At 32.4% G+C, this 25,973-nt stretch overlaps 1 protein-coding gene across 1 annotated transcript in view; it reads left to right on the top strand.

Moving 5' to 3' along the window:
- The window catches only part of LOC128995756 (peptide transporter family 1-like), a 41,013-nt gene extending 15,836 nt beyond the window's left edge, over window positions 1-25,177 (top strand). Inside the window, exons 4-19 of the mRNA XM_054420774.1 lie at window positions 14,647-14,788; window positions 15,899-15,988; window positions 16,980-17,254; window positions 17,461-17,543; window positions 18,301-18,465; window positions 18,922-19,036; window positions 19,117-19,244; window positions 19,362-19,463; window positions 19,646-19,894; window positions 20,592-20,843; window positions 21,766-21,869; window positions 22,287-22,412; window positions 23,024-23,123; window positions 23,461-23,589; window positions 24,146-24,253; window positions 25,022-25,177. Coding sequence (XP_054276749.1) covers window positions 14,647-14,788; window positions 15,899-15,988; window positions 16,980-17,254; window positions 17,461-17,543; window positions 18,301-18,465; window positions 18,922-19,036; window positions 19,117-19,244; window positions 19,362-19,463; window positions 19,646-19,894; window positions 20,592-20,843; window positions 21,766-21,869; window positions 22,287-22,412; window positions 23,024-23,123; window positions 23,461-23,589; window positions 24,146-24,253; window positions 25,022-25,177 — 2,324 coding nt within the window. The remainder of the gene's footprint in view (window positions 1-14,646; window positions 14,789-15,898; window positions 15,989-16,979; window positions 17,255-17,460; window positions 17,544-18,300; window positions 18,466-18,921; window positions 19,037-19,116; window positions 19,245-19,361; window positions 19,464-19,645; window positions 19,895-20,591; window positions 20,844-21,765; window positions 21,870-22,286; window positions 22,413-23,023; window positions 23,124-23,460; window positions 23,590-24,145; window positions 24,254-25,021) is intronic.
- Window positions 25,178-25,973: the final 796 nt, after the last annotated feature.

Genomic DNA, 25,973 nt, shown 5'->3' with positions numbered 1-25,973 from the left:
AACATCACATCATTCAGTGTTGAACCTTCAACGGAGACTGTTCACATATGCTAGCTCTGTTCTGATGTTAACTATGGATAAGCCAAGTACAATCACACAAGATAAACTAAAGAGAATAAAAGAAGATTTAAAGAAATCTACTACTACTAAAACTAGCAATTTTCGCAAGTCAATGTCACTACGTCTAAAGTTTCAGAAGCAAATTAAATTACCACTACATTGGAATGCATCAGGATCAAATTATTCTAATCAATTATCACCTGAAGCCATATGTCAAGAAATGAAGCTTCCTCAACTAGTAAGTCCAATAGAAACAGAAAAAGTAACATTTAAATATCTGTTACAAAACAAACATTATCAATTAGTAGAACAAAGACAAAATGAAAATGGTAAAACATTTATTTTCTTTTATGACAACAAGTTTTTAGAGGTTTGCTTTCCGACACGATTAAATGTGCCAAAGCCTCCTGACGTTGAAGATGGCAAACTAATTTATTTGATTCACACAAGTCAGGACACATGGAATTGGGTATAATTCACTTAAAAAAATCAGTCTTTCTAAAGACTCCATTATATAAACATATTTGAACCACAAAGTCTAATCTGTCAAACTATTTAACAAAATATAAACGATGTTTAATTTTACTTTATTTTTTACGTCACGGTCTCCAGTACCCCTAATACAACACTACTGATGTGTTTTTTTAAGACCAACAAATATTTTCTAACAGGGGGAAAATATATCTACTATTAGGAACATATTTCTGTATAAACATTTTTTAACCACAAACAGCTAACCTGCGACTATCTAACATAAGATATAAATTAAAATTGGTTTTTACAATACCTTGTGTTGTTGAGTCAATCGAGGTGTAGTATTACGATGGCATCACTGCAAAACGATAGACCCAGGACCGTACAACACTCCGCCGCTATGTCCAAACGCGAACTGTGTGGATACTATCCAAATCTGGGTACAGCTCCGCGAAGGTTGAGTAACAAGGTCGGACATGGCCGCGACCCTGACCAAACTTTCCTCCGTCCAACTAACCCAATTCCGCGGCGACCAGTGAGTCACCCATGCCACACCGCGCCGCGCCCCGCTGACCTTACTAGAATACTACACAGTACTGTTGACTATGAATTTAACTAAATCCATCATTTAATTGTATAAACTGTGTTTTACTCATTAAACAATTAAAACAGTACCCACATACGTCACAAGTGACGTACGATCAAAACCACCTGCTCTTACGTAATTTCCTCCGAATACCCTTTAAACTAATTAACTTTGTAACATCTGCTAACATCTGCCCGACAGCTGTTACGCGCGTTTCCACCAGGTCACCACTACTCCTAGTCAAAAATGTTGATACTGCAAGCTATCAGAATACTTTCCATTAAACATTATATAATGGTGACTCAGTGAATCTATTATTTTGTAAATACATACAGGATTAGGAATCATAATATAAGTAATTGTTGTCAATGTTGCATACATTTTAAACATTTCAATTAAATAAGCTTAGTAACAACATGTACCTCGTTAGAAAATGTTTATTCGGTGCTTCGTGTATATTGTGAAGGTGTATTCAACAAATCCAGAATTTAAATTTATTTTAAATATAGTTTCAATGATCTCCTCATTTTATTATTCCCTTGAACGACCAAAACAATAAAAATGGCTTTAGAGAAAAATGTTCAGCCAAATCTCCGACAATGAGTAATAAGACATTTCCTACTCCGGAAGTGCCTTTCCCGTCTTTAGCCCTTGGCTTTGTGTTTCTTTGAAAGAAAAGAACAAGAACATTACACAGAATTTTAAGTACAGTAATGACAGAAGGTCAATTGGATGAATGATGGGAGTATTAAGTAATTGAAATGAGCCCAAAATAGTGTTTGTTTATTTTTCATTTTGTCAAAGACTCTTGCGCTATTTTATGCATAACATTTGTTTATTTGAGACCTAATCATTAGGAATCTAAAATGTGTTTTTGTGACCTGATTAGTTTTTTTATTAAAATTAATAATAACGCCATGCATAAGTAATATTATTTTGTTGCCTTATAGCATTCAAGAAAAATATATTTGTTGAAAATAAGTTACCACTCATATTTTGTGATGGCAATGAAATTTTTTTTATAAATAAGTATTTACTTTAGACAATTTGAAAGATTTTAATTTGTTTGAGTAAACATTTTAAACAAAGTAAAGTTGGATTCAGAATTAAGGTTGGCATTTTTAAACAGGTTGAAGCAAATTTATTTTCTTAAATTATGTTTCACGTTTACATGTAATCACTTAAACCCCCAATTTCGTAAGCTAAAAATTAAGGGTTTGTTTGTTGTATGACCAATGAATTCAAAAAATTACAAGAAATTAACTAACATTATATTTTTAGTACTGAGAGTTGATATTCTTTGAATATACTAAATTGAAATTCAAAAATACACCACGGAATAATAAAATAAACATTGCAGGTTAACGTGTAGATATTTATATTTTTTATTTGAAAGTTTAATAGAAACATAAAAACATTGCTTTCACCATCATTATCTTAAATTTGGCAGTAAAATGATATTAAAGGTTTTTAATATCAGAGAGAAAGGAGAAAAGTTACACGTTGAAGCATTTCTGACAAAGTGGAAATGACTTTAGAATCACCAGACGAGAAAAAATATTACTTTTGTTGCTTTCATAACTTCAAATATAAGTTTGTCAGCTTGCTATCGCTTAAAAGTTTATCCTTACCCAAACTTACGAATAATTTTCAATTCTACCTATTGAATTAATGACACTGTTAAGGTTTGTTTTAAAACATTGGGGTTTTCAAGACCTTGATAACATTTTATTATTTATCTCGATAGAAAGAGCTTTGTAAGAGTTAAAAAATAAAAAATAAACATATTAAATAACTGGTGCAATACGATTTGATATTCAAAACATAAATAAATAGGTTAACTCGTATAAATGTTTTACCTTCTTAAATGTGTAAAATTATGTGTGAGTTCATATTAAAATAATTTTTCAACTTAAATTATTCGTTTTTATGTTTTCAATTTTTTTTGTATGTTTTAAATTGACAGCTTACCAGAAAGTATTTTTGTAAAGCAACTATTTGTAGTAATACTGAATTGTATTACTATTAATAAAGATAAAGACACTTAGTAATTTTCAAACTGTTCTTTGCATTAATACATGTCAAACTTAATCTACCGTATTTATAAAAAACATATTATTGTATTTTAAAGTGTGTGTTATAGAGTGAAGAAATTCTAAATTTTACTTGTGAAAGAAATATTATGTTTAATAATGTTCTAGTTAAGGGGAAATTTATAGTTCGCTACCAATAGTCAGTCATAGTTAGGCTTAGATAGAAATATCAATATTATTATATTATTTGGAAGCCGATTTCTCATAATTATGTAATCAGGTGTAATCTTAGTTTACATATATAAACTAGGGAAATCGTGAACAATTCATTTAGGTTTTAATCCCACAGTACATGGTTTTTAAGTTGTTTATGAAACTATATGATTCAACCCGATTTTAATGTCAAATACATTTTGTACAATATTTAAGTTTTAATCAAGTTATAAAAGTTTCTAGAAACTAAGTCTTTACATCATAGATAAAAATATATTTATTTTTATGTAGGTATGTGTGCTATGTTTTGAATACATATTACCAATGGACAGGTTATATTTGTTTAACCAACCCTTTAAAATAGATACATAACTAATAAAGTTTACCATAATGATATGTAAGCTATACGAGTATAGTAAAAAAATTAATATGAATTAATGTTTTGTAATTTAAAAAAAAAAATCCATTACTTACTTTATGAAGTGAACAAAAAGCTCAACAGATACTTAACCAGTTTCCTTTAAACGACAACTTCAGCTAACAATAGAGAACGATTTAGGAAAACTCTAAACGATCCTTTGTCTTTTGTTCGTGAATGTTAAGAAAAGTCCTTTCTCATTGCCATCAGCATAAAGAGTATGACGTCATTCAATAAATATTCAAATTTAAGAAGTATAAGAAAGTATTGTGATCCTGTTGGTTAAACGAAACCCCTTAACTATTAACCACAAAATTACTTAATATATGTAATAACATAATAACATATGTAATATATATAATATGTAATATATGTATATGAGCAAAAAAAGTTTCAAAAAAAATCTTGAATCTTGAGCTAATATTTAATCACACAATAAAATATTTAAAATTGAAGAGTTTAAATAAAGACAAGAATAAACATATACATACAAAGAAACAAAACAAAGCAGCACTTTTTGTGCACATAATAATTTCAATTAGGTTGGAAAAATGTATTCATAAATTGTTTTGAAAAGAATTGATTTTCGAACAAATAACCAACAAGAAACAAGCAACATGGCGTAAGAGCCAGTACCTAGGTTTGGTATCTGTCACCAACTTGTATATTTTTAAATAAATTATTATAAAATTCTAAAATTGTTGTACAATGGAATTGAGAAAAACTTATACAATTCAAGAATGCATTAAAAATGCAAAACTCTACAATGTGCAATCCCGAATGTTTTAAGGTATGAAAGAAAAGAAAGGTTAAAATAAAACGTAAAAGAAATGTTGTACGTTGACGACAGGTGACTTTAGATCGTACACCTGGTGTTCAATTTTCTTAAGTAAACCGATGGTGATTTTCATTCTCCTATTTATAAAATGGTTATATCATATTAAAGTTACGTGTCAGTAAGTAATGGTCTGATTCATCACATAAAAAGAAACCTCTACAATAAAATAAATTAGGATGAAAACAAAGTTTTAACTTAGAAAACCGGTAACAGTTTTAAACATCAGTTACAGTTTATGATTTAAGTAAAATAGAAGTTTTTAACAGTAGTTATGTAAGCATTTTGCTTAACACCTTTAATTTCCACATTTTTATGCAGCGACTTATTGTCATTTACTCTCAATGTTCGTAATATTACCATAATTACTTATTTTCTCTCAATTCTTAAACCTTATTGGTCCAAACTTGTACTAAGTAACAATAAAATACTTTAACGTTAATTACTGTATAGTGGATCTTTTCAGTTATAAGAACTGAATTTAAAAGTCTAGTTTTAAAAACTGTGAGGTTTAAAATGGATACTTTAGTTTCACTACTCATATATAATGCATATTGTAAATTTTTAGGGATTTAGCCGCGTAGGTGTTTAGGTTTTGGTATGAATTGCTTAGACATTTTATCTCTATTATTTTTGGTGTTTAAATATTATAATAGAATTCCTATATATTTTTTAACACGGACACTGAGACACAGTATAACTATTAGCATTATTTTAAAAAATGGACCTTACAAGAATTTTTCCTTTATTTTTCACCAAACTTATTTCATTTTAAGATGATAATTTGTCTTATATTGTTGGTTTCCAAGTGAACTGTATCAAGAATGATTGATGTTAAGGAAAGAACACCTCGATCTCGCTTCATCCATCAAACGTAGGAGTTGTCAATAAAAACTTGTGTGTGGAAGTTTTCATTTCTTTGCACACAGGAAATTATATTGGGCTTGAATATTGTATTTGTTGGGTAAACTACATAGTGAAGAATTATTTTTTGGTTTATTTTTACCAATTTGTGTTAGGGGAGTAAAGTCCATATTCATATATATTGTTAGCTAGTTACAGTAATTTTAACTAATTATCCAATTATATTTTTCATAAATTGTTTTTAATATCTCAATGTTGATAGTTAGTTGTTTGGATTATCGAAAAATGAATCAATTTTCTTGATATTTAATTTTTTTACTGATTTAGTTTTTGTACATACAAGACCAGTTTCTTTCTCAAGGAAATCGTCTAACATTAGTTTTTGTTTCTTAAGAGTGGCAAATATTGGCCATGCTACTCAATTGGTTCATAATTTCCTTATCATTATTGTTTCTTCAGTTATTACTGAGTTCACTGAATTTATTACAAGAGTTAATCCATTTGAACTTTAATATTAGTGAATTAACTAATATTAGTGTTTAATAAAATTTACTAATTTCCATATTTAACAAGAGTATCTTTATTACTGAACTGAACCTGTCTACAACTTGTAAATAATTCAAAGAAACAATAATAATAATAACATATGATTCTAAACAAATCAAGGAATACTTTTAACCAAACATGCCCCTTTTTACAAATCTAATTTTTTTGGAGCTTTAACTATCCTGGTTCTGGTACGTTTAATGAAGGGTCGAATATACCACGAATTACGACGCCACTTACTCCCATTGACTTCAACAATGTATGATCTGTTTTCCAGCACATCAACTATTAACCCTTCTTCCCACTGATAGTTGGAAACATTCCTGATTTAATTTCCATATTTAACAAGAGTATCTTTATTACTGAACTGAACCTGTCTACAACTTGTAAATAATTCAAAGTAAACAATAATAATAATAACATATGATTATAAACAGATCAAGGAATACTTTAAACCAAACAATTAGGGTCGTAGCCCCTTAGCTGTAATAATTTGCATTTTTATATGCCAACAGAAAATAAAAAAATCAAGATCCACAATCTTTTTGTGGTGTAAAAAGAGTAAAATAACAACAAAAAAGTATTATTAACAGAATATTTTCACCATCCAAAAATTAAAATATAATATTAAAGCGATATAGTATTTAATAAAACTATCACGTTCAATACAGGGTTAACAACAAGTAAACACCGACGCACAACATCGTGGAGTACAAGTGTTAGGAAAGTTGTGAGGTATGGGGACCACGAATGGCATGTGACCACAATACCCCCCCCCCTCCACCTGTACAACCCCCCACCCCCCAACCATTTATATCTAACAGGAGATCGCATCACCTTCCCCACCACAGTAACCTTATTTTCTATATATATATATATATATATATATATATATATATATATATATATATAACAGTGTTTAGAACAACATAACATCAGGTTGTGTTTTCCCAGTAACTGGACAACCATATCTGAAAGTTAATGTGTTTTTCTCCCAAGTATTTGAAACTACAGTAGGCATTTATATACTATACATACACACGCACAAACTCCATGTTTTAAGATCCACTGTTTTCTCAATCACTTTAAAAAAATCATTATGTGAAATTAAATTTTAATTAAGTAACGAATAACAATTTTTTAGAGTAATTACATGAGGAGGAAGCGAGCTGGTTGTAGAGCACGGGTTCTTCAGTCCCTGAGGTCCTAGGTTCAAATTTCAAATACTTTAATTCAAATACCTCTTGCGTGATAAAAAGTCACTAATAGATTTTATTTCAGTGATAATTTCACAGACCCCTAAGGCCTAGCCTGAAGTAAACAGTAAAAGACGATGACGGGGCTTAGCCTACCGTTCTAGGGAAAATCTAATAAAAAATTACTTTGGTGGGAAAATTAACAAACTAATTCACATATAAGGAAAATCAATGCATTGTGTAGCTGAATAAAGTATAATATCAGCCTAAATCAACAAATTGTAAGCATTTGACTGTTTATTACTTAAAATAAGTTTTTATATTTTGAATAACTATTTAAAACGTCTTTGGGCAACAACACATTCTGTAAAAAAAAACCATTATGAATAATTATAAATAATTTCATAGCTATACATCTGTTGTATATTAAAATCACTTAGACTTAAAATAATAAAGAAATAAATTTTGTTCCACCAATTCAATACTTTGGTGAAAGTTCCATATAAGACTGATGATTCGTCGTCACAATCTTCCTCTCCTCCATTCATCATCATCTTTCAGTTTTCTTGTTTATTTTTCCTGTCAAGAAGTGAATCCATCTTCATAAAGCTTAACTTAGTCCTCTACTGGTTGACAGTAATACCATAGATGAAGTAATATTACTTAATCTATGAATACTTTTCAAAGTGTGGTAATATCCAGAAAAATATTTGCAATACTAAACATACATTTGTTACTGAGACACAGAAACAGAATGAAAACTTTAAATTATTATATGAAATGTTTTTCATAAGTGTTATACTGTATAGTCCTAAAAAAGTAGTAATATTTTTTCATTCATTTCTAGCCGTGGTCCACAGCTGCATACAAACTAACACATATCCTATCCCTAAACAGAAAATTGATAAAACCAATTTATAGTAATAGACAGATTTTTAAAAATCTATATATTAATACATGAAATTGTACATAGTTACATATTCACCTGAAAAAAATCCACTACTAATTAAACATAAGATCACGTTTTTGCCACAACTTTTTAAGGTGTCTTATAAAAAATAAAATTGATCTACTAGAAAAATAATTTTAAGTTTATCATCAATAGAGGTAATGGACAACAATTTGTACGAATAAATCCAACCCAAACCTTATCTACGGTTTCAATGAATGTAATATTTTTAATTAAAGAAGGTAACATTTAATTCGAACCACTGATTCAACACAATAATGTTTTAATATTTTTAATAAAGCTTATCTTATCCACTGTTCTATGGAAGGATGGGTGACTACCAATAATCTAACACTGTTTAGTCAGCAAATGGACGGTTTTACTCAGCTGGGGGTTCCCAAGGAGTCTCTGTGTTCCCACAGATGTTTTCTCTTTGGATATCCTTCATAATATTTGAAGAAAATTAGTCCATAGAGTCATTACCCTTCTGTTTTATAAATTAATAATTTTATAATGACTACAAATTTGTGAAGCATAGTAAAGTTGTATTTTGATTAAGGAGGACATAGGCGTTTTCAGAATGCTACAGGTAATTCAACTGGTTTCGTGCCTTATTGAAAACTGATTAAATTATGTCTTAGGAAATCATGTGCATTTTGCTAGGCACCATAATGTTGTTCATCTATGTAATCGACTAATATGTCAACTCAAAATGGCAACCTTAACTGATAAATAACTGAAAATGGCATGATTTGGCTACACATTTGTGAAATTCCTTTCAGTTTCTTTGAAAGGGTTTGGGGTTGTATTTTAGTACATTAACACATCTACAATCTACAACTAATAATACTTTGTGTTAATTAAAATTTTAAACTCACACCTTTCTTTGCAATCCAATGTGGTCTCCTAAATCCGCTGTAAAATCACGCTCCAAAAAACATATGGTATGTGAAGTGCTGGGTAAATATTACTTTATAACGGAGAACCCCTAGTACTTCATTGATCTGTAATTTCACGTAATAATAAAAATAGTGAAATTAAAGTTAGGGGAATAAACTTTGGTTTTTATTTAAATGTACTCTGTGTTTGGGTTCTTCATGTGTATGGTAATAGATCCAGAGTTATTTTTAATCTCTTACATCAATTTGTGTAGTACATTTTTTATTTTAACTTACTCAATAATTCGTTAGGGGGTGATTTTCAGTAGAATGCATTTGGTATTATTATTACTTACCAAATGTTTCACAGCAATACAATTATCTTTTAACACTACGTAACCTTAGCGTGCTACAGTCTACCCATTCTTTAAAAGACGCCCTGCAAAATTACAAAAACCTAATGAAGACGTTGATATATTTCCTTCACACCCTGGGGAGGTATTGTAACCAAGCTCTCCATCATTGTGTTGCTGTGAGAGTTTTCATAGGGTGTCACGTGACATTGTACCACGTGATATACGATGACAGATCACGTGACGACCATTGCTGTGACGTCACCGCGTTGAAATACTACATTGGTGCTTGGCTGTTGTCCTATTTGTGGCACTATTTCATTGAATGCCTTTGTTAAGATCATATTATAGTCTTGGGATAACACTACTTGTGTGAAATATAAAGTTTTTTTTTAAATATAATTTACCACAAAAAACGAGTAGAATAGAAACAACTACTATATAATGAATATATATTAAACAGGATATACTATAGGTAAATAGCCAAACTCCGGAAAATGTTTGAAATAAAGAGAAAATAAAAAAAATAATAATAATGGCAATTTGAAAGTTTTAGCGAACCATAAAAAATAGCACCCAATGTTGATTTAAATGTTAATGGAATTATTTGTTTTCATCATGAACGATAACGTAGAGAAAAGTTGTTAAATGTGGATAAAATAATTTGAATTAATTGTTGGGGCAGTCTATAATAGAAAGTGGTGTTAAGACTAAAGAGTATTGTATTTTTGTGGCTCTTATCAACAAAATCATGCCAAACACAACTTCTTATCATAGAAACAATCCTTCTTTTGCATTTAAACTCTATAGCTAACAGGTGAATCAACATGTTCCCAAATGTCTAAAAAATCTCAATAAATATTTATACCATATTGGGAAAGATGCAAAAATATACGTAATCTCCCTCTTAAATATGGGATCCTTGTAACTTGGGTAGTTTATTCAAAAATCCCAGAAACTACTTAAAAAACATATTAGTACAGCCTGGAAAAATAGTTGTCAATTTTTTTTTTCGATAAACCACCTTGTACAAGCTATTGCAAAATGTTAACTACAAAATATTTTCAAACAAAAGTGAAGAAATTTAGACCACAAAAACTGTTCTAAACCATTCCACAACCACGAGGATAACTCATTCATTGCGACTAGGCAAGGGCAGGGAAGTGTCGATTGCCACCAATGACACAATTATTTACAACCCTCTGATAAGACCGGAGCTGTGTTATCTGGGACAGTTCAGCAAATAGCACCAGCGGTGTATGTGGTTTCTTTATGTACAAGGTTATTGGTTTGTTTAGTGGTGAAGTGCGCCATAATGATGACATAACCGTGCAAGTGCAGAAAACCCAGATTCGACCCACGGACAACGAACTGACCGAAAATGATGTTTAATAAGTACAATGTGTTTGTAAGTAGATTTGTTCAAAAGAGTGCGTTGAGTGTTTTATAAGAGAGAGAAAAGCACTTAGAAAAATATATGTATTTTCGTATTTTTTAAAACATGTTTCATTCCTGCGAAACATTAATTTTGTATGCCTACAATAATATTAAAAGTTTGGAAAAATATACATAAATTATTTCCTAAAACGTGGTTGCATTCATAATATTTTCCCTGTAGGCATAATATTTTTATAATGTATGAAACATGAATTGGTTTTAACGGTAGTATATTGCTCAGTTAAAAATTAAACATGATCTAGGAGCTGCATTGAATTTATTAAAATGTAGCTTAGTTCAGTTATTGTCAACAATATTCCAATGTAAAATCAAAGCTAGTAGAGCAAAATGCAAATGATTTACATTAAATTAAAACAACAGTTTCGTAATACCTGCGCACTATGAAGAGAATCTAGTAACTTCTTCAACAAGTTAGTTTACATTTCATCAGATAGAATAAATATTCCATTGCCGATTAAATTTTTCCCTGTTTAGTTAAACAATTGTTCTTTACTCAAACCCATAATTCACCTATTTGTTTTTCCATCACAACTTGTTTTGAATTGTTATAAATAAATGCATAGTTTTCATAGTTAAGCTATGTTTTAAATGGTCAATGATAAAATAAGTTTCAAGGTTCATACCAGTGCTCTCTTTATATATTGGTGTGATAACTGACCTAGTAAAATAGAAATGTCTGCAAAATGTTATCATAAAATATTTTCAAATTTAATTGAACCCTAAATATTTATCTTACAACTAATTATGTTTTTGTTTACTGCCATTAAACCTAAAAATCCCATTATAATTAAGCACAATAGTTTATACCTTCGACAAACCCAAAATTTTGAAAACTGTATGCTAAAAACAAAAACACATTAAGCTAGGAAAAATAACAATTTGTTAAAGAGATACAATTTGAAATGTCAGGGAAGCTTTTAATTAAAGGATACATTTTCAAGTGACCTTGATTACGTTAGAGTATACTAGGTCAAGAACTTCCACAAGAAGTATTTAACCTTCAAAGAGCAAATATAATGATTATGAAGGCAAGAGCAACATGATTACTGTTTATAATGATTTGCAAGTCTGGAATATGATACTGGAATATGATACTGGAATACGATACTGGAATACGATACTGGAATACGATACTGGAATATGATACTGGAATACGATACTGGAATATGATACAGGCATACGATACTGGAATATGATATTGGAATACGATACTGGAATACGATACTGGAATATGATACTGGAATACGATACTGGAATACGATACTGGAATACGATACTGGAATATGATACTGGAATACGATACTGGAATACGATACTGGAATATGATACAGGCATACGATACTGGAATATGATACTGGAATATAATACTGGAATATAATAGCCTACTGAATGTTTCAACTCAGATATCCGAATAAAAAATAAAAAAAACTGAAAAAGCAATTCACTATAGAACTTTGATAACACGTATTTCATTTGGATGATCAAATATGCCTTGCTATCAAAGTTTACTCCTTACCGAGGTTTGTAATAACAAGAATTTACGGATAGTATAAAATCAATGACATTTGAAAATGACCTTTATTATCAAGGGCCACTTGTTTTTATGGGTCTTCTTATGGATGTTCCCCCGAAGTTTCATCAGATTGCAGGCAGTTGGAAAATTGTGGGTGTCGGAAAATAATTTCAACGGTTTTTGGGGAGAATGTAGAATGGATGATTGGGGTAGAGACATACATAATTTTGTCTAATGAATCTGAGATGGACATAAAAAAAATACCAATTGATTGGATTAATCACTTGGGAAATCTAGCGTCGTAAAATAACAAAAACATCCTGTGTCACGCACTACTGTGATAATAGAAGGAAACCGATGTCACACACCCCCCCCCCCCAGTCACCTTCGAAGAATATTACCATAAAAAATGTCCCCTTCTCTTCTATAGATAAAAAAATATATTATGTAGGTATAAACTATGAACATCTCTTTATATGCAAAAGCAAAATCAATAAATAAAAGGGGTTTAAGATCTTACAGATTTACTTATTGTTTTATGTAAAAGGTTTGTTGAATATTTTAACTCATTATTGTTTTTTTAGAGGGACAAATACCCGTTGGCCATCTTATTTGTCGTAGCAAGTATATTCTTTGAAAAATTCTACAGCAGTGGCATGATAAGTAAGTAAATTAAAGTAAGTTAAGTAAGTTAAGTATAAAATGATACAATAAACATTTGCAATGGCTAAACTACAAAGGATGAAAAAGTTCCAGCTCGTAAGGTATTTTAGCATATCTGGTTATACAATTTTGGATGGGGAGGAGATAAGAGAAGACCCTACAACTCATACTAGATTTTTACTATAACATATTAAATAATAATTTATTACAGAATTTGGTAGTGCAATTATATGTATCTTGTTAACATGTAAAGATTGTGCATGTTCAAAACATGAGTACACAACCTTTCTTTTCATACTTTTAACCCTGGCTATATCTTTAATGTTTTCATTTAGAAATAATATGTGTTTTGTAAATATTTATCTGCATTTGTAAGGGATGAAAAATAGAAACAAGACAATTAGTACTGTCATAAAATATCTAGTTCATATAACTTGTAAATCACAGATAATTATGTGACTAACGATTTATGATATTTTTTTAATTGATAGAACCAAAGCACTAACCAGGAAATAGTTAACATTCACAATTAACAGTGTACGACTAGAAAATCAGCTGTTGTTTCCTCAATCAGCTCAACAATTAGTCTATAACTTAGTGATGTATCGACAGTCCAATGTTATTAAATACGTAGGAATCATACAGGGTGGCTGAAAAGTAACTTGCACCCCCCTTAACTTTTCAACCATTTGAGGGATTTGAAATCGGTTTGCAACAACCTTCTTAGATATGAGGGGCTACAATAATTATGGTCCATTTTGAAAATGTTGCCCTTAGGGGTAGCGGGGGTAGGGGGTAGCTCAAAATTTTCAAATAGCAAGTATAGTCGAGTTTGATATCATTTTGTAGGTCTTGATGAAACATAACAATTAACGTAAATAAAATAGAAATCAGAACATTAGTAACAAAATGGCAGCTAAAAATGATTGAGACAATGGTTATTTAAAGTAATTTTGAACTGCCATTTTGTTATTAATGGTCCGATTTTGGTTTTCTTTATGTCAATATTTAAGTTTAGTCAAGACCTGTAAAATGATACCAAACTCGACTATACTCGTTATTTGAAAATTTTGAGCTACCCCCTACCCCCGCTATCCCTAAGGGCAAAATTTTCAAAATTGACCATAATTATATTAGCCTCTCATATCTAAGAAGGTTGCCGCAAACAGATTTCATATATCTCAAATGGTTGAAAAGCTAAGAGGGGGGTGCAAGTTACTTTTCAGCCACCCTGTATAAGATTATCACAGGTATCACAGATTGTTATGTTTCTTGTTTTAGTTGTTTTTCTAGTCTACTTCGTGCAAATCAAAATAAAAGGGTAACAATACCTGCAGACTTCCTATAGTGGTACTTGATCAAACTCAACAGGATAACGCGTTTCGGTATTATCGTTTCGTGTTATCCTGTTGGATGATCAAAGACCACTATAGGAAGTCTGCAGGAATTGTAACAATTTTATTTTGGTTGTTATGTATTTTACATTGTCATTTTGATTCATATGGGATTATATTTTAACCACAGGTTACTACTTACTTTTCTAAACCAGCTTTGACAATTATTTTATTACATGACATAGTCTTTATAATGTTTGTGTCTTGTTGCAGCAATATTAACGCTTTATCTCGTAGACATTTTGAAGTTCTCAGAAACAGATGCCACACTGATATACCATGTGTACACAATGCTTGGTTCCTTCTTTCCGGTCATTGGAGGCATCATTGCTGACAGCTACCTTGGCAGATACAAGTAAGTTAAGTTCAAATTTCATATTTTTTTATTTTTTTTATTTTACCAAAGGTTTAAGTATTACATCATGACTTTCTATACCAGTGTAGAAGTTTTGGACCAGATTTACTTAATCTTTTTCTGTAATCAAAATCTAAGATAAAATGTTTACAGAGTTTGTTCATTGCATTTTATTCCTCCTTAAAGAGACATGAAAGATGTCACAGTTTAAAATATGATATTATTTCGGGTTTGTTTGTTTAGAAGATGCACACAGTATAAATCATTTTGACGCCAGCACACTCCGTCGAAGGCTCGATTCAATTAGGTTGATTTTCATCCTAAAACCAGCTCAATCTTGAATTATTTCTTCTTTAATTTGGGAATGGTTGTTTTTCTTCTATCATTAGGATGCTGCAACCAAACAAACAAAATGTTAAATTGGACACTCAAAATATTGTTTGATAGGCTTTTTGTGTAATAAAATTATACTTTCCTAAATATTTGGTATCTAATATGTTAGTAAAGGCTAAAATACTGAAATAAAGAAACGATTTAAAAATTTTACTTAGGTTAAAGCAAACTACAGTTTTTCCCCGTGTTGGTAAAAATCTAAAGAAGTTTATTTTCTTTTGGGGTTTTATTAGACATTTGCCTTGATTCGCGTCTCAATTTCTTTATACAAAGCATCACAATTTGTTGTTGTTCTCCAATACGTCTTTATAAGATTATAATGTTCCTTTACCATAAAAATATTAGGTTCCTAACCATTCATTCACAGTTTGTATTTGATATTTTTTTTTGTATTATGTAATATACATTTTCGCCAGTTGTTTGTGTATACTGTACTTTTTTAGGTAAACAAATAGTTTTTAAGAACTGTAGAATTGGAGTCGTGTATTTTTATTACACATGTTAACGAAAATAACATATTTACTTTTAAACTCCTTTTTGGGCTCTAACAAACATTTCTTGGCTGAGCATAAATACAATTTTGTTTTCAATTGGTTGAATACTAAAAAGGAACTGTTTATTTCATATGAAAATGCTAGTACTTCGGTACAGGGGTATATTTACTGTTTTATGAATCGTATTCCTTAGTTTTTCAATAACATTTGGGTATGTTTCAAGGACGATTCTCTACCTAACCGTAGTGTATGTAGCTGGAGCTGTAGTGCTTACGACTGCATCAACACCATTCTTCGGCCATGTAGATAAAAGGTAAGTCTGTTAAAAGTACTATGAATGCACGCATTTTAAAAAAAGTATTTTTATTTAGAAAAAAAACTGCTTGTTAAATTTAGAGATCATTTCTTAAATCCTCTTGAATAACAAATGATGAAATTGTTTGTACATTGAGTGCGCCCGGTCAAGTACGATGAAAACCACCTTACTGGGATGTCGTTAAACTGATTATACTTCAGCGTTGCAAGAAGCAACTCAAAATCTACCGAATCAAAAGCCTGAGAGAAGTCATTATACTGTTTAGGGCCTCATGTTTTGCAACGATCATTTTGTCAATAACATTGAGAAGAGCTGATGAACAAGTACTAACCCCTGCCTGAAACCTGACTGTGTTTCAGTAAGTAATCCTCCAGATTCTACATGAAAGACTAATTGCTCTGCCACAACCTTTTCCATTATTTTGGAGATAACAGGGAGGATTGAAATAGGTCGGAAGTCAGAAACCAAAGAAGGATTAAGGTCTTTTGGTAGAGGAACTACCACGCTCTGCTTCCAACTAGAAGGAAAACTTCCAGTGCTCAGTGATACTGTACATTGATCAAATGAGTAATTGCTCCAATACAGAAAGGGCTCAAACCTCTGATCATTTTTATTGATATTCCATCCACCCCTAATGAAGTACTTAACCCTTTTTTATAAACCTTTACTTGTTCCTTTATCGTTGGAACCAAAATTTAGAACCAAAAAGTAGTTAAATCAACCCTAAAATAAGAGAAGACTCTTATCTCTGGAAACTAGTTGCCAAAACAGCAACAGTGGAAATGTAGACATTGTAAATCATTTTAAGTATAATACAGTAATCCGGAGGCTAAACAACTCTTTGAAAATGAAGACTTAAGAAGTTTAAATTCTAGTCCACTTAATCGTCAACATAACACCTTCAACAAATCTCTTCACTTCAGATTTTAGCTTAGGATGAAAAGGCTTGCACTATTCAAAGTAAATGACATAAAATATCTTTTTACAGGATTTTTAGTATAGTCGGTTTCGTCGCTATAGTTATAGGCAGCGGCTGCTCCAGCCCGTGTACCCTCCCCTTCGGCGGTGACCAGTTTGTCACCCCCAGGCATGTCCGTCAACTCCCCATGTTCTTCAGCCTCTCCTACTTCGCTGTCAACGCATCCGCCCTCATCTCAATGTATGTCACTCCCATCTTGAGGCATAACTTCCAATGTTTCGGGGAGGAAAACTGCTTTCCCTTGGCGTTTGGAGTCCTAACATTCGCTCTCATTATGTCACTGGGTAAGTTATAGGCAACATTCTAATCATCTAGTATGCTTAATTATACATGACTGGCAATGTATACAAGTGAAATTGTTTAAACTAATGTTAAATACGATCAAATAAAAATTTTGGTTAATAATGTAGTGACCTACTATAATGTTTTATGTAACGCATGCTTATAACAAACTGGTTGAGGTTTTTACCAACACTTTATCTTGTTGCAGTTGCTTTTTGGTCTGGAAAAAGCCAATACATTCGTCAAGAGCCCCAAGGAAATATTATCGTCGATGTCTCAAAATGTATAATCGTAAGTTCAGTTTTGGATTCCAGAAACTTTCTTTACGTAGCACTATCTTGATTGTCAGGATTCACTAAAGAAAGACATTCACATAAAAATATAAGGGTTTTAAGCCTTAGCGTGGATCTATATTTATTCAATGAAAACATAAAAATCCCGATTCAATTATCAATTTATTTTAATAACTTTTATAACTTTTGTTTCAGGCTGTCCATAAAATGATTACAAATATGATGATGCTTATCAAAAAGATCTCGTAAATATCAACACTTTTCTTTCCTTGGAGCCTTTAATCTTCTAGCGACAATAGGCCTATGCTTAAGCGTTTTACACTTTTGCATTAAATTGTTATTAAATATTATTTTAATCGGCTTAACTATCATTATAAAATCCAAACACTTAATATTCAAAAGTATCACCATGCCTTCTTGAGTACCTTTTGACTTCTTGATAGGTTGCTTTTAGTTTTCAGATTAGTGGCTCTTAGAATTGCCTAAAATAAAAGTACAATATCGATAAATTCAACAATATCAGCTTACAGACGGTCAAAATATGTAGTACAAAGCCCTGTCAAAATTAACAAAAATACATTTATTAGTGAAAACCCACAACCTGAGAAGAACATATAATTATATGTAATAGATTTTGTCTAGGTTTAAAAGTACAAATAATTAGGGATAAAAGGCAAGAAACCTGTTACCTGTTATTCCAGTATTGATTATGATCGATATAGTATTAATCATCTCTGTGTTTTTTTTTTTTGCAGCATGCTCTCAAGAGTAAGTTAAGATCGAAGGAGACGAGGGATCACTGGCTGGACCATGCAGACGAAAAGTTCAGCAAATCACTCATATCTGATACCAAAGCTGCGTTCCAAGTTCTCTTCTTATTTCTACCAATGCCTGTGTTCTGGGCACTCTATGACCAACAGGCAAGTTGATATTTCTTTGATAAAAGAAACATATACTGAACCTGACAACCAATACAAATTTCAAATAATTTTGTGGTTATTACTGTACTCTGACTCAAGTCAGACTTTTTTAGATCATCTCGCTAGGAAATGACATATAGTAAACCATACATATATTCTGGAATAACTTAAACATTTATACAAGCACTTAAAAACCCTGAATATAATCAGCAATTGCAATTTAAATATCAGAATTATTTTGATATTTTAAAGAGGTTGGTGGCCTCTTTTAATCTTGCATTTCTCCTCCCACATAGCTCCAGGTCATACCGGAAGCGTATCCAGCAAAGCAAGGGATGAGCCGGTATAGTACAAGGGTGAAGTTAAAAGAGTATAGTTTCCTAACCCCTTCGATTACTTGATATTGATCAGTTTCTCTGGAGTTCAGAATGTTATTATCTAAGTCTAATTTTCCAGGGCTCCAGCTGGAAGTTCCAGGCCACCCGTATGAACGGATCCCTAGGCTGGTTCACCATCAAGCCAGATCAGATGCAGGACATCAACCCCCTACTGATCATGGTGTTCATCCCCTGTTTACAAACATGATGTTCTTCATATTTTCCCAGTGCTCCAGCTGGAAGTTCCAGGCCACTCGTATGAACGGTTCCCTAGGCTGGTTCGCCATCAAGCCAGATCAGATGCAGGACATCAACTCCCTGTTGATCATGGTGTTCATCCCCTCGTTACTTACTAAGTCTTCATATTTTCCCAGGGCTCCAGCTGGAAGTTCCAAGCCACCCGTATGAAAAGTTCTCTAGGTCGGTTCACCATCAAGCCAGATCAGATGCAGGACATCAACTCCCTGTTGATTATGGTGTTCATCCCCTTGTTACTTACTGATTCTTCTTATTTTCCAGAGCTCCAGGTGGAAATTCCAAGCCACCCGTATGAACGGTTCTCTAGGTTGGTTCACCATCAAGCCAGATCAGATGCAGGACATCAACTCCCTGTTGATTATGGTGTTCATCCCCTTGTTACTTGCTGATTCTTCTTATTTCCCAGGGCTCCAGCTGGAAGTCCACCCGTATGAACGGTTCCCTAGGTTGGTTCACCATCAAACCAGATCAGATGCAGGACATCAACTCCCTGCTGATCATGGTGTTCATCCCCTTGTTACTTACTGATTCTTCTTATTTTCCAGGGCTCCAGCTGGAAGTTCCAAGCCACCCGTATGAACGGTTCCCTAGGTTGGTTCACCATCAAACCAGACCAGATGCAGGACATCAACCCCCTGCTGATCATGGTGTTCATCCCCTTGTTCGACATCGTCATCTACCCCTGGTTGGCCAAGTACCGTCTCCTGGAACGACCCTTACAGAGGTTCACAGTCGGAGGACTCCTGGCAGCGGTGGCCTTCGCCATGTCAGCCGTTCTCGAGTGTAATCTAGAAGTAATGTCCAAGAGTAAGAGTAATGTCTTTTAGTTTTAAAGATTAGGTTTTATTTCCTAAATATATCCTGATGTATTTTCACGACCCAGAATATATTTGAACAATATTTATCCACATTGTAACGTTCATTGCGTTAGCAGCTTATGTATGGCTTAAAACGTTTTTAGTTGAACTGTAATTACTATACATTTTATAATATGTAACGCTATATCGTTAGTCAATAGGTTTTGAACCGCACGTGAAAAAAAAGTAACGTGAGAGCCACTATTACTTTAATAAACTAGTTTCAAGTCATTTCTAAAAAACATCATTAGCTCTATTCTCTATATTACAACTGAAATTTATTAGCTATATTTTACAACGACAACTCATAAGCTCTATTTTACATATAATTGCAAGTTTACTAAACAGCAAGCAGTATTACAAACCTTTTTTTATTTACGGAAAGTTAAAAAAAAGTACCACGGTTAAATATAATGTATTTAGGAGGTAAAAGTAAAGTCTATATTTTGGGGACAATGGTCTAAAAAGTGTTTTAGACAAAGACGAATGACATGTAGTTGTATTGTAGGAGATAACAGTTTTGTTCCTGACTAAGATCATCTTGATCTTTAGCCAGGATTTGTATAAGTAAAAACACTATGGTCAAGGAGATCCGCTGTTTACAATTAACTGATTGTTTCAATCACTTTTTCAGACGACATACCCGGTCCTGCCGAGTCATGGATTGGCGCAACTGAGGATATTCAACGGTCTGGAGTGTGACGTCGCCTTCACCCTCCCCATGGACCCTCGGTCTGGAGTCATCCCCGCCCTGGACGCTCTACAGCTCACCAGCATCCCACTGGAGGGTGAGGCCGAGTACGAGCTAAGGTTCATGACTGCTGCTAACTGCTCGGAGTTCAGGAATAGAAGGTTTCATGGGAGAGTCGTCCTGCAAGAAGCTAAAGTGAGGAAATAATACTCTTGAGATATATATATTTTTTTTGTGACTATAAAATATAATCATTGACTATTTACTGAAGTAGACGTCCCATGTGTGTGGACCAGAAGTTGCCGAATTTTCTACTAAAAGAACTTAGTCAAAGAATGTGCTATACTTCGTTTAAAATATTTAGGTGGTTTGAGGGTAAATTCCCCTACCACTTTCTTTATTATTGTATGCTGCTTGATCAGCTGTTGAGCTATTATTTTAAAGATACTGGTCAAGTGGAGGAGATAGATTTCTTTCCCTAAAACCACCTAAATATTGTGAACTAAGTATAGTTCCTAAAAACATACTTTCTTTCTGATCTATTTTTACTGCCAAACATAGTTTATCGCTTAGAACAGTTGCTATAGCTCACAATAAGTCGTTCTACCAGTTTGACTTAGTAAAAGGTTCGTGTACTGATGTTAAATCAGAAATTTACATCAGCACGGTATGTTGATGGGCCTCGTCAACTAAAACAATTTAAATTAAAGAACTGGCGATATCTTTATGGGGTTGGAATGTCTAGCTGTATCAATAGTCAAAGAATATAGTGTAGTAGGGCATGGTGTTTCTGATACTTGTTAACTAGTGTTAAAAACTTCCATGAAATTTGTGGTTTCACTAAATAAGTTTTTTGTAGAAAACAATAAACTCAAAATAAATTACACTTGTTTATAAAAATGTTTTTGAGTTTACATAATAGATATCTTACCATATTCCATAACAACTTATAATTTTCTGATTTTCACTAATAACTAATTTTCACAATTTCTTTGTGTTTTATGTAAAACAAAATAGCTATAGCCTAGCAAACTTTATCCATTTTGTTTACATAATAAACAAATAAAACATGTAATTATGATGTTGCAACTTTTGGTGATTGATTTTTTTCCTTTAGGCCACGTCAGTCTTTCTTCACACCATCAAAGGAGTCCCTGTAGTTTCTACGGTTAACGAGACTGACGAGATAGACAAAACTGATCTTGAAAACCCTCGACTCAGGTATGTCTGTGTTTTAGATAAATCATAAGTATTGGGTCACTTCAGTATTTGTTTTTATATTATTTATGCTGCTGGTGTAACATCAGATTGAAAATACCTTCTATTTGTGAGTACTAGGTAAAATAATAATTATCAAAAGGTAAAATAACGTTTCAACTTAGGCTCAAAACCTCCTTTGTATTATTCTGTTTATTTCTTGTTTCTGTTTTATGTAATTAATTTTGGAGAATTTGTACATATGTAAGTAAACTCAGCAGTAGTTCCAATAGCAGTGAAATGCAAGATTGATCTTTGTACAGATTTCATACACAGCCTTGAGATTCTACGTGGACACAGTTGTTTTATGAGATGTATGAGATTATTTTAAATTTTACGAGAAGCTCTGTCTACGTTTTAAATAACTTTTTTCTGTTCAAGGGTCCTTCACAGCCTCAGACCGTTCCAAAGCGAGTTCTGGCTGTCCCAACATAAGTACCATGAGATGTTTGAGTTTGAGAAAGACACTTTCTCCACTCCATACAAATCTGTTGTGGAAACTGGCAGGTACGGTTAGTGTTTTTAATCGTCGTTCTTTCCCAACATACAAAACTAATATATACAATGTATGAAAGCAAGCATGTGTTAACAATGATTTGAATAGTAAATTAAGCCATTAATAGAAGAGGGTAGCCAATGTTAAAATTGTCCCTATTAAAAATATAGAAGTCCTGACATTTCATGACCTGGCCTAACATATCCTAACCTAACATAACCCAACCTTACGTTACATTACCTAACCTAATATAGCCCACCCTAACCTTACATGACCTAACCTAATGTACCTTAACTTACATCACCTAACCTAACAGTTATCCTAACCTTACTTCATTTGCATAGGGTTTGTAGTGCAAACATAATTAAATTATAACGAAAATGGTATTTCTTAACTTAAGATCTAAACCACCAACTACTGATTTAGTTTACGGTATTCCCCTATCATAGTTTTTAAAATGTTCAAAGAAAAATAAAGCTCTTAAAAGTTAACATTTCTATCTATTGCCTCCACGATTTAATCATTATATTAATTAATTTAACCATTGCGGTCGTTATTAGATCTTGTGTTGGTGTTTTAACTGTGTTATATAAACTTGTAACATTTTTACTTTGTTTTCTAGTTTTACCGCCATGTTAGCCAACAGAACAGTCTATGGAGATATCAAGCTAGGGCCTGCTGGTATATATACTCTCATTCTGCACTCCCACAATAACTTTACGGTGAGTAAAGATGTAAATGATCTTTAACACTTTTTTAAGGAATTGCATTTAGTTTGCCTCTAGTTGTATTTCGAGATCTTATATTTATCTGAGTACTGCCATAGACAAAAATAATTAAATGTAGACCGCCAGCCGTGCTGTGGTCGCCCTTGTTACCATAGGTTCTGGTGCACACCGCTGGGAGCGCCGTGTAGTTACTGAACATGTAGGCCGTAATTACATGGCGCTCCCAGCGGCGTGCACCAGAACCTATGGTAACCACATTAGAGCTGACCGTCTATGTTTAATTCTTTTTGCCTATGGTACTGCTTTTTGGCTAATATTAATATTTTTTCAGATAGGTCACGTCATTGAGGTGACCCCTCCCAACAGTGTGCACATGCTGTGGCAGCTACCTCAATACATCACCATAACTGTTGCTGAGATCATGTTCTCTGTCACAGGCAACGAGTTCGCATACACTCAGGTAACAAGTGCTAGATTATAGTAACAATACAGAGGTAACGTCTCAGAGTGCAGTATTTGGTGACTAAGCTTTTAGTTCTTGCTGTATCTACGAGGTAGCAGCACTCACATGCCTCCCTCCAACCAAAATAACATTTTCGCTATTATAAAAACCAATCTGCTATTCTTTCCACTCTTACGTAGGTTCGCGTTCTTGGGCCAATTATATATTTTAAATAAATGAAATGTACAAAATTATGGTTTGACTTGGAGTTTTATGATGATACATTTATCGAATTACTATCTTTGATTTGTTTATTTGGTAGATAGAAGTGAGTAAACACTTTTAACGAGGCTGTTTTGATTCCAATACATATATTTCCTTGCAACAAATACTTCAAATCAATTCAATTCTTTTTCAATTTTGTTATTTTGTCCAGAGGTGTTTCTATCGTACCAACATTATGTGAATTAAAATCAATTTACATTGAACTAATATTCTACAGCTAATGTTTTGGTGGTGAAATTATGCTTCATACAAGAGTGTTGGTTTTTTATGTATACAATTTAATTTTCAGGCGCCAGACTCGATGAAGTCCGTGATATCCGCCTCGTGGGCGATGACTGACGCTGTTGGCAACTTTATTGTGGTCATCATTGCACATGCGCAACTGTTCGACAGCCATGTGAGTTGGTTAGGTTATGTTTGAAGCTAGGTTAGGGCAGCACGGCTAAGGTTATGTTTAAAATTAGGTTATATTACAATGAAAATAGCAAGTTTTGGTTTGGATTTAGGATTATATTTGGTTGGCTGATAGTCAAAGTAGTCAAAGTAAAGACATGGACAGTCTTACATGCCTAACTTACATTTAGGACCAGAAAATATGAGAAGGGTTATGTTTGAGAATGTTAACATTTAAACTGCAGTGGCACTCAATAACAAAAACCTTTATAGTAATTAAGTCATCCTTGATAACAAATGTCGTTTAAAATACTCTAGAACAAATTTTGCCCCTGGTCACATCTTTTTTTAACCTCGATAAGTAGTCAACCTTGATAATAAGTCTTATTTAGTAATGCCCATGAGATTCTTGTCATCGAGGTCTTACTGTATTCTATTTCCAGTTAATAGAGCGTTTAACAAATTAAGACAAGTGCAGCATTGTTATTGTATTTAAATCATATAATTTAGGTATTTCTGTTAGTAAACTATAATAATCTGACACTTATCTGATGTCCTATAAACATGATGTTATAAAAGATACTTTCCTCTTGTCCTGTTCCACAACGTCCACATGTTTCCTACTACGCTATTCCTTTTTCTTGCTCTCTCTCTCTGCCTTCTATCTAGATCTCTTATACCATAGTTGGCCTCCCTGGTCTTAACCTCCTATAATTCGTAAGTGCTTCCAAACTACTTTACCTCATCATTCACACATATAATTTTGTTTCAGGCGACAGAATTCTTCCTATATTCAATCATCATGGTGTTAGCCATGGTACTGTTTATGTTAATATCTTGCCAATATCAATACTACGACCCTATCAAAGAGACTCCACCAACTATATCAGCAACGATACCGCCTCCCAGTATAACGCCGACGTCATAGCGAAGGCACTGGAGATGATGCTCGTATCTGTGATTATTAAGGTCCAAACCAAAATGGCTGGATTGCATATATGAGAGAGTTGCAAGAAGCATAAAAGAGGATAGGATGTTGTTAATGTAGTAGTTAAGTTTGCTGTTAACTAAATGAAAAAACGATCATGAAGTTTGCAACACTAAATAAACATTTACTATTTTTCAAACTAAATAAAGTTCAAGGTCCTTTGAAATATTGATTCTTCATTTATAATTTATATTATCGATGAGTTTGAATAATGGGTTTATGATGTTTGACTATTGACACAGTTAATAGCTTTTATATATTTGTAAAACAAGTCAACTTTCTCAAGACTTCATACCAAGAGATGCAGGGTAGAAACTTTTATTTAAAATCACGTTTAATAAAAGGGTAGTTAAAGCTATTTTGTATAACTTATTTTTTTATCAATGTAAAAAAAATCTGCATGTCCTGATTTCATTATGTATGTTTTATTCAAGTGATCGTGCGTTTTCTAAAAACTTTAACACTTGCAAATAATCAGCAAACTTACACGGTATAATATAAGGTTCTAAAATAAAACCTCATTCACTGGGGTTCTGAAAAGTATATTTTACATTTTTGTAATATTTTTGTACATTGACACCATGTTAATAAATTTATGTTGATATTAACATCTTTTTCTCAATTGATTGACCCAAGCACCAAGTTCTTTTAATATATTTGATATGTTTAAAACATATATTTGGTATATTTAAAACATATGTTTCATCTGTTTAAAGCATACTTTGTATGTTTAAAA

Source organism: Macrosteles quadrilineatus, unplaced genomic scaffold (genome assembly GCF_028750875.1).
Source record: "Macrosteles quadrilineatus isolate MER2022 unplaced genomic scaffold, UCM_ALF_1.0 Scaffold_5__1_contigs__length_97177068, whole genome shotgun sequence".
Taxonomy (NCBI): Eukaryota; Metazoa; Arthropoda; class Insecta; order Hemiptera; family Cicadellidae; genus Macrosteles; species Macrosteles quadrilineatus.
The sequence above is the reverse complement of the archived record's forward strand: the minus strand, read 5'-3'. Positions and strand labels throughout refer to the sequence as shown.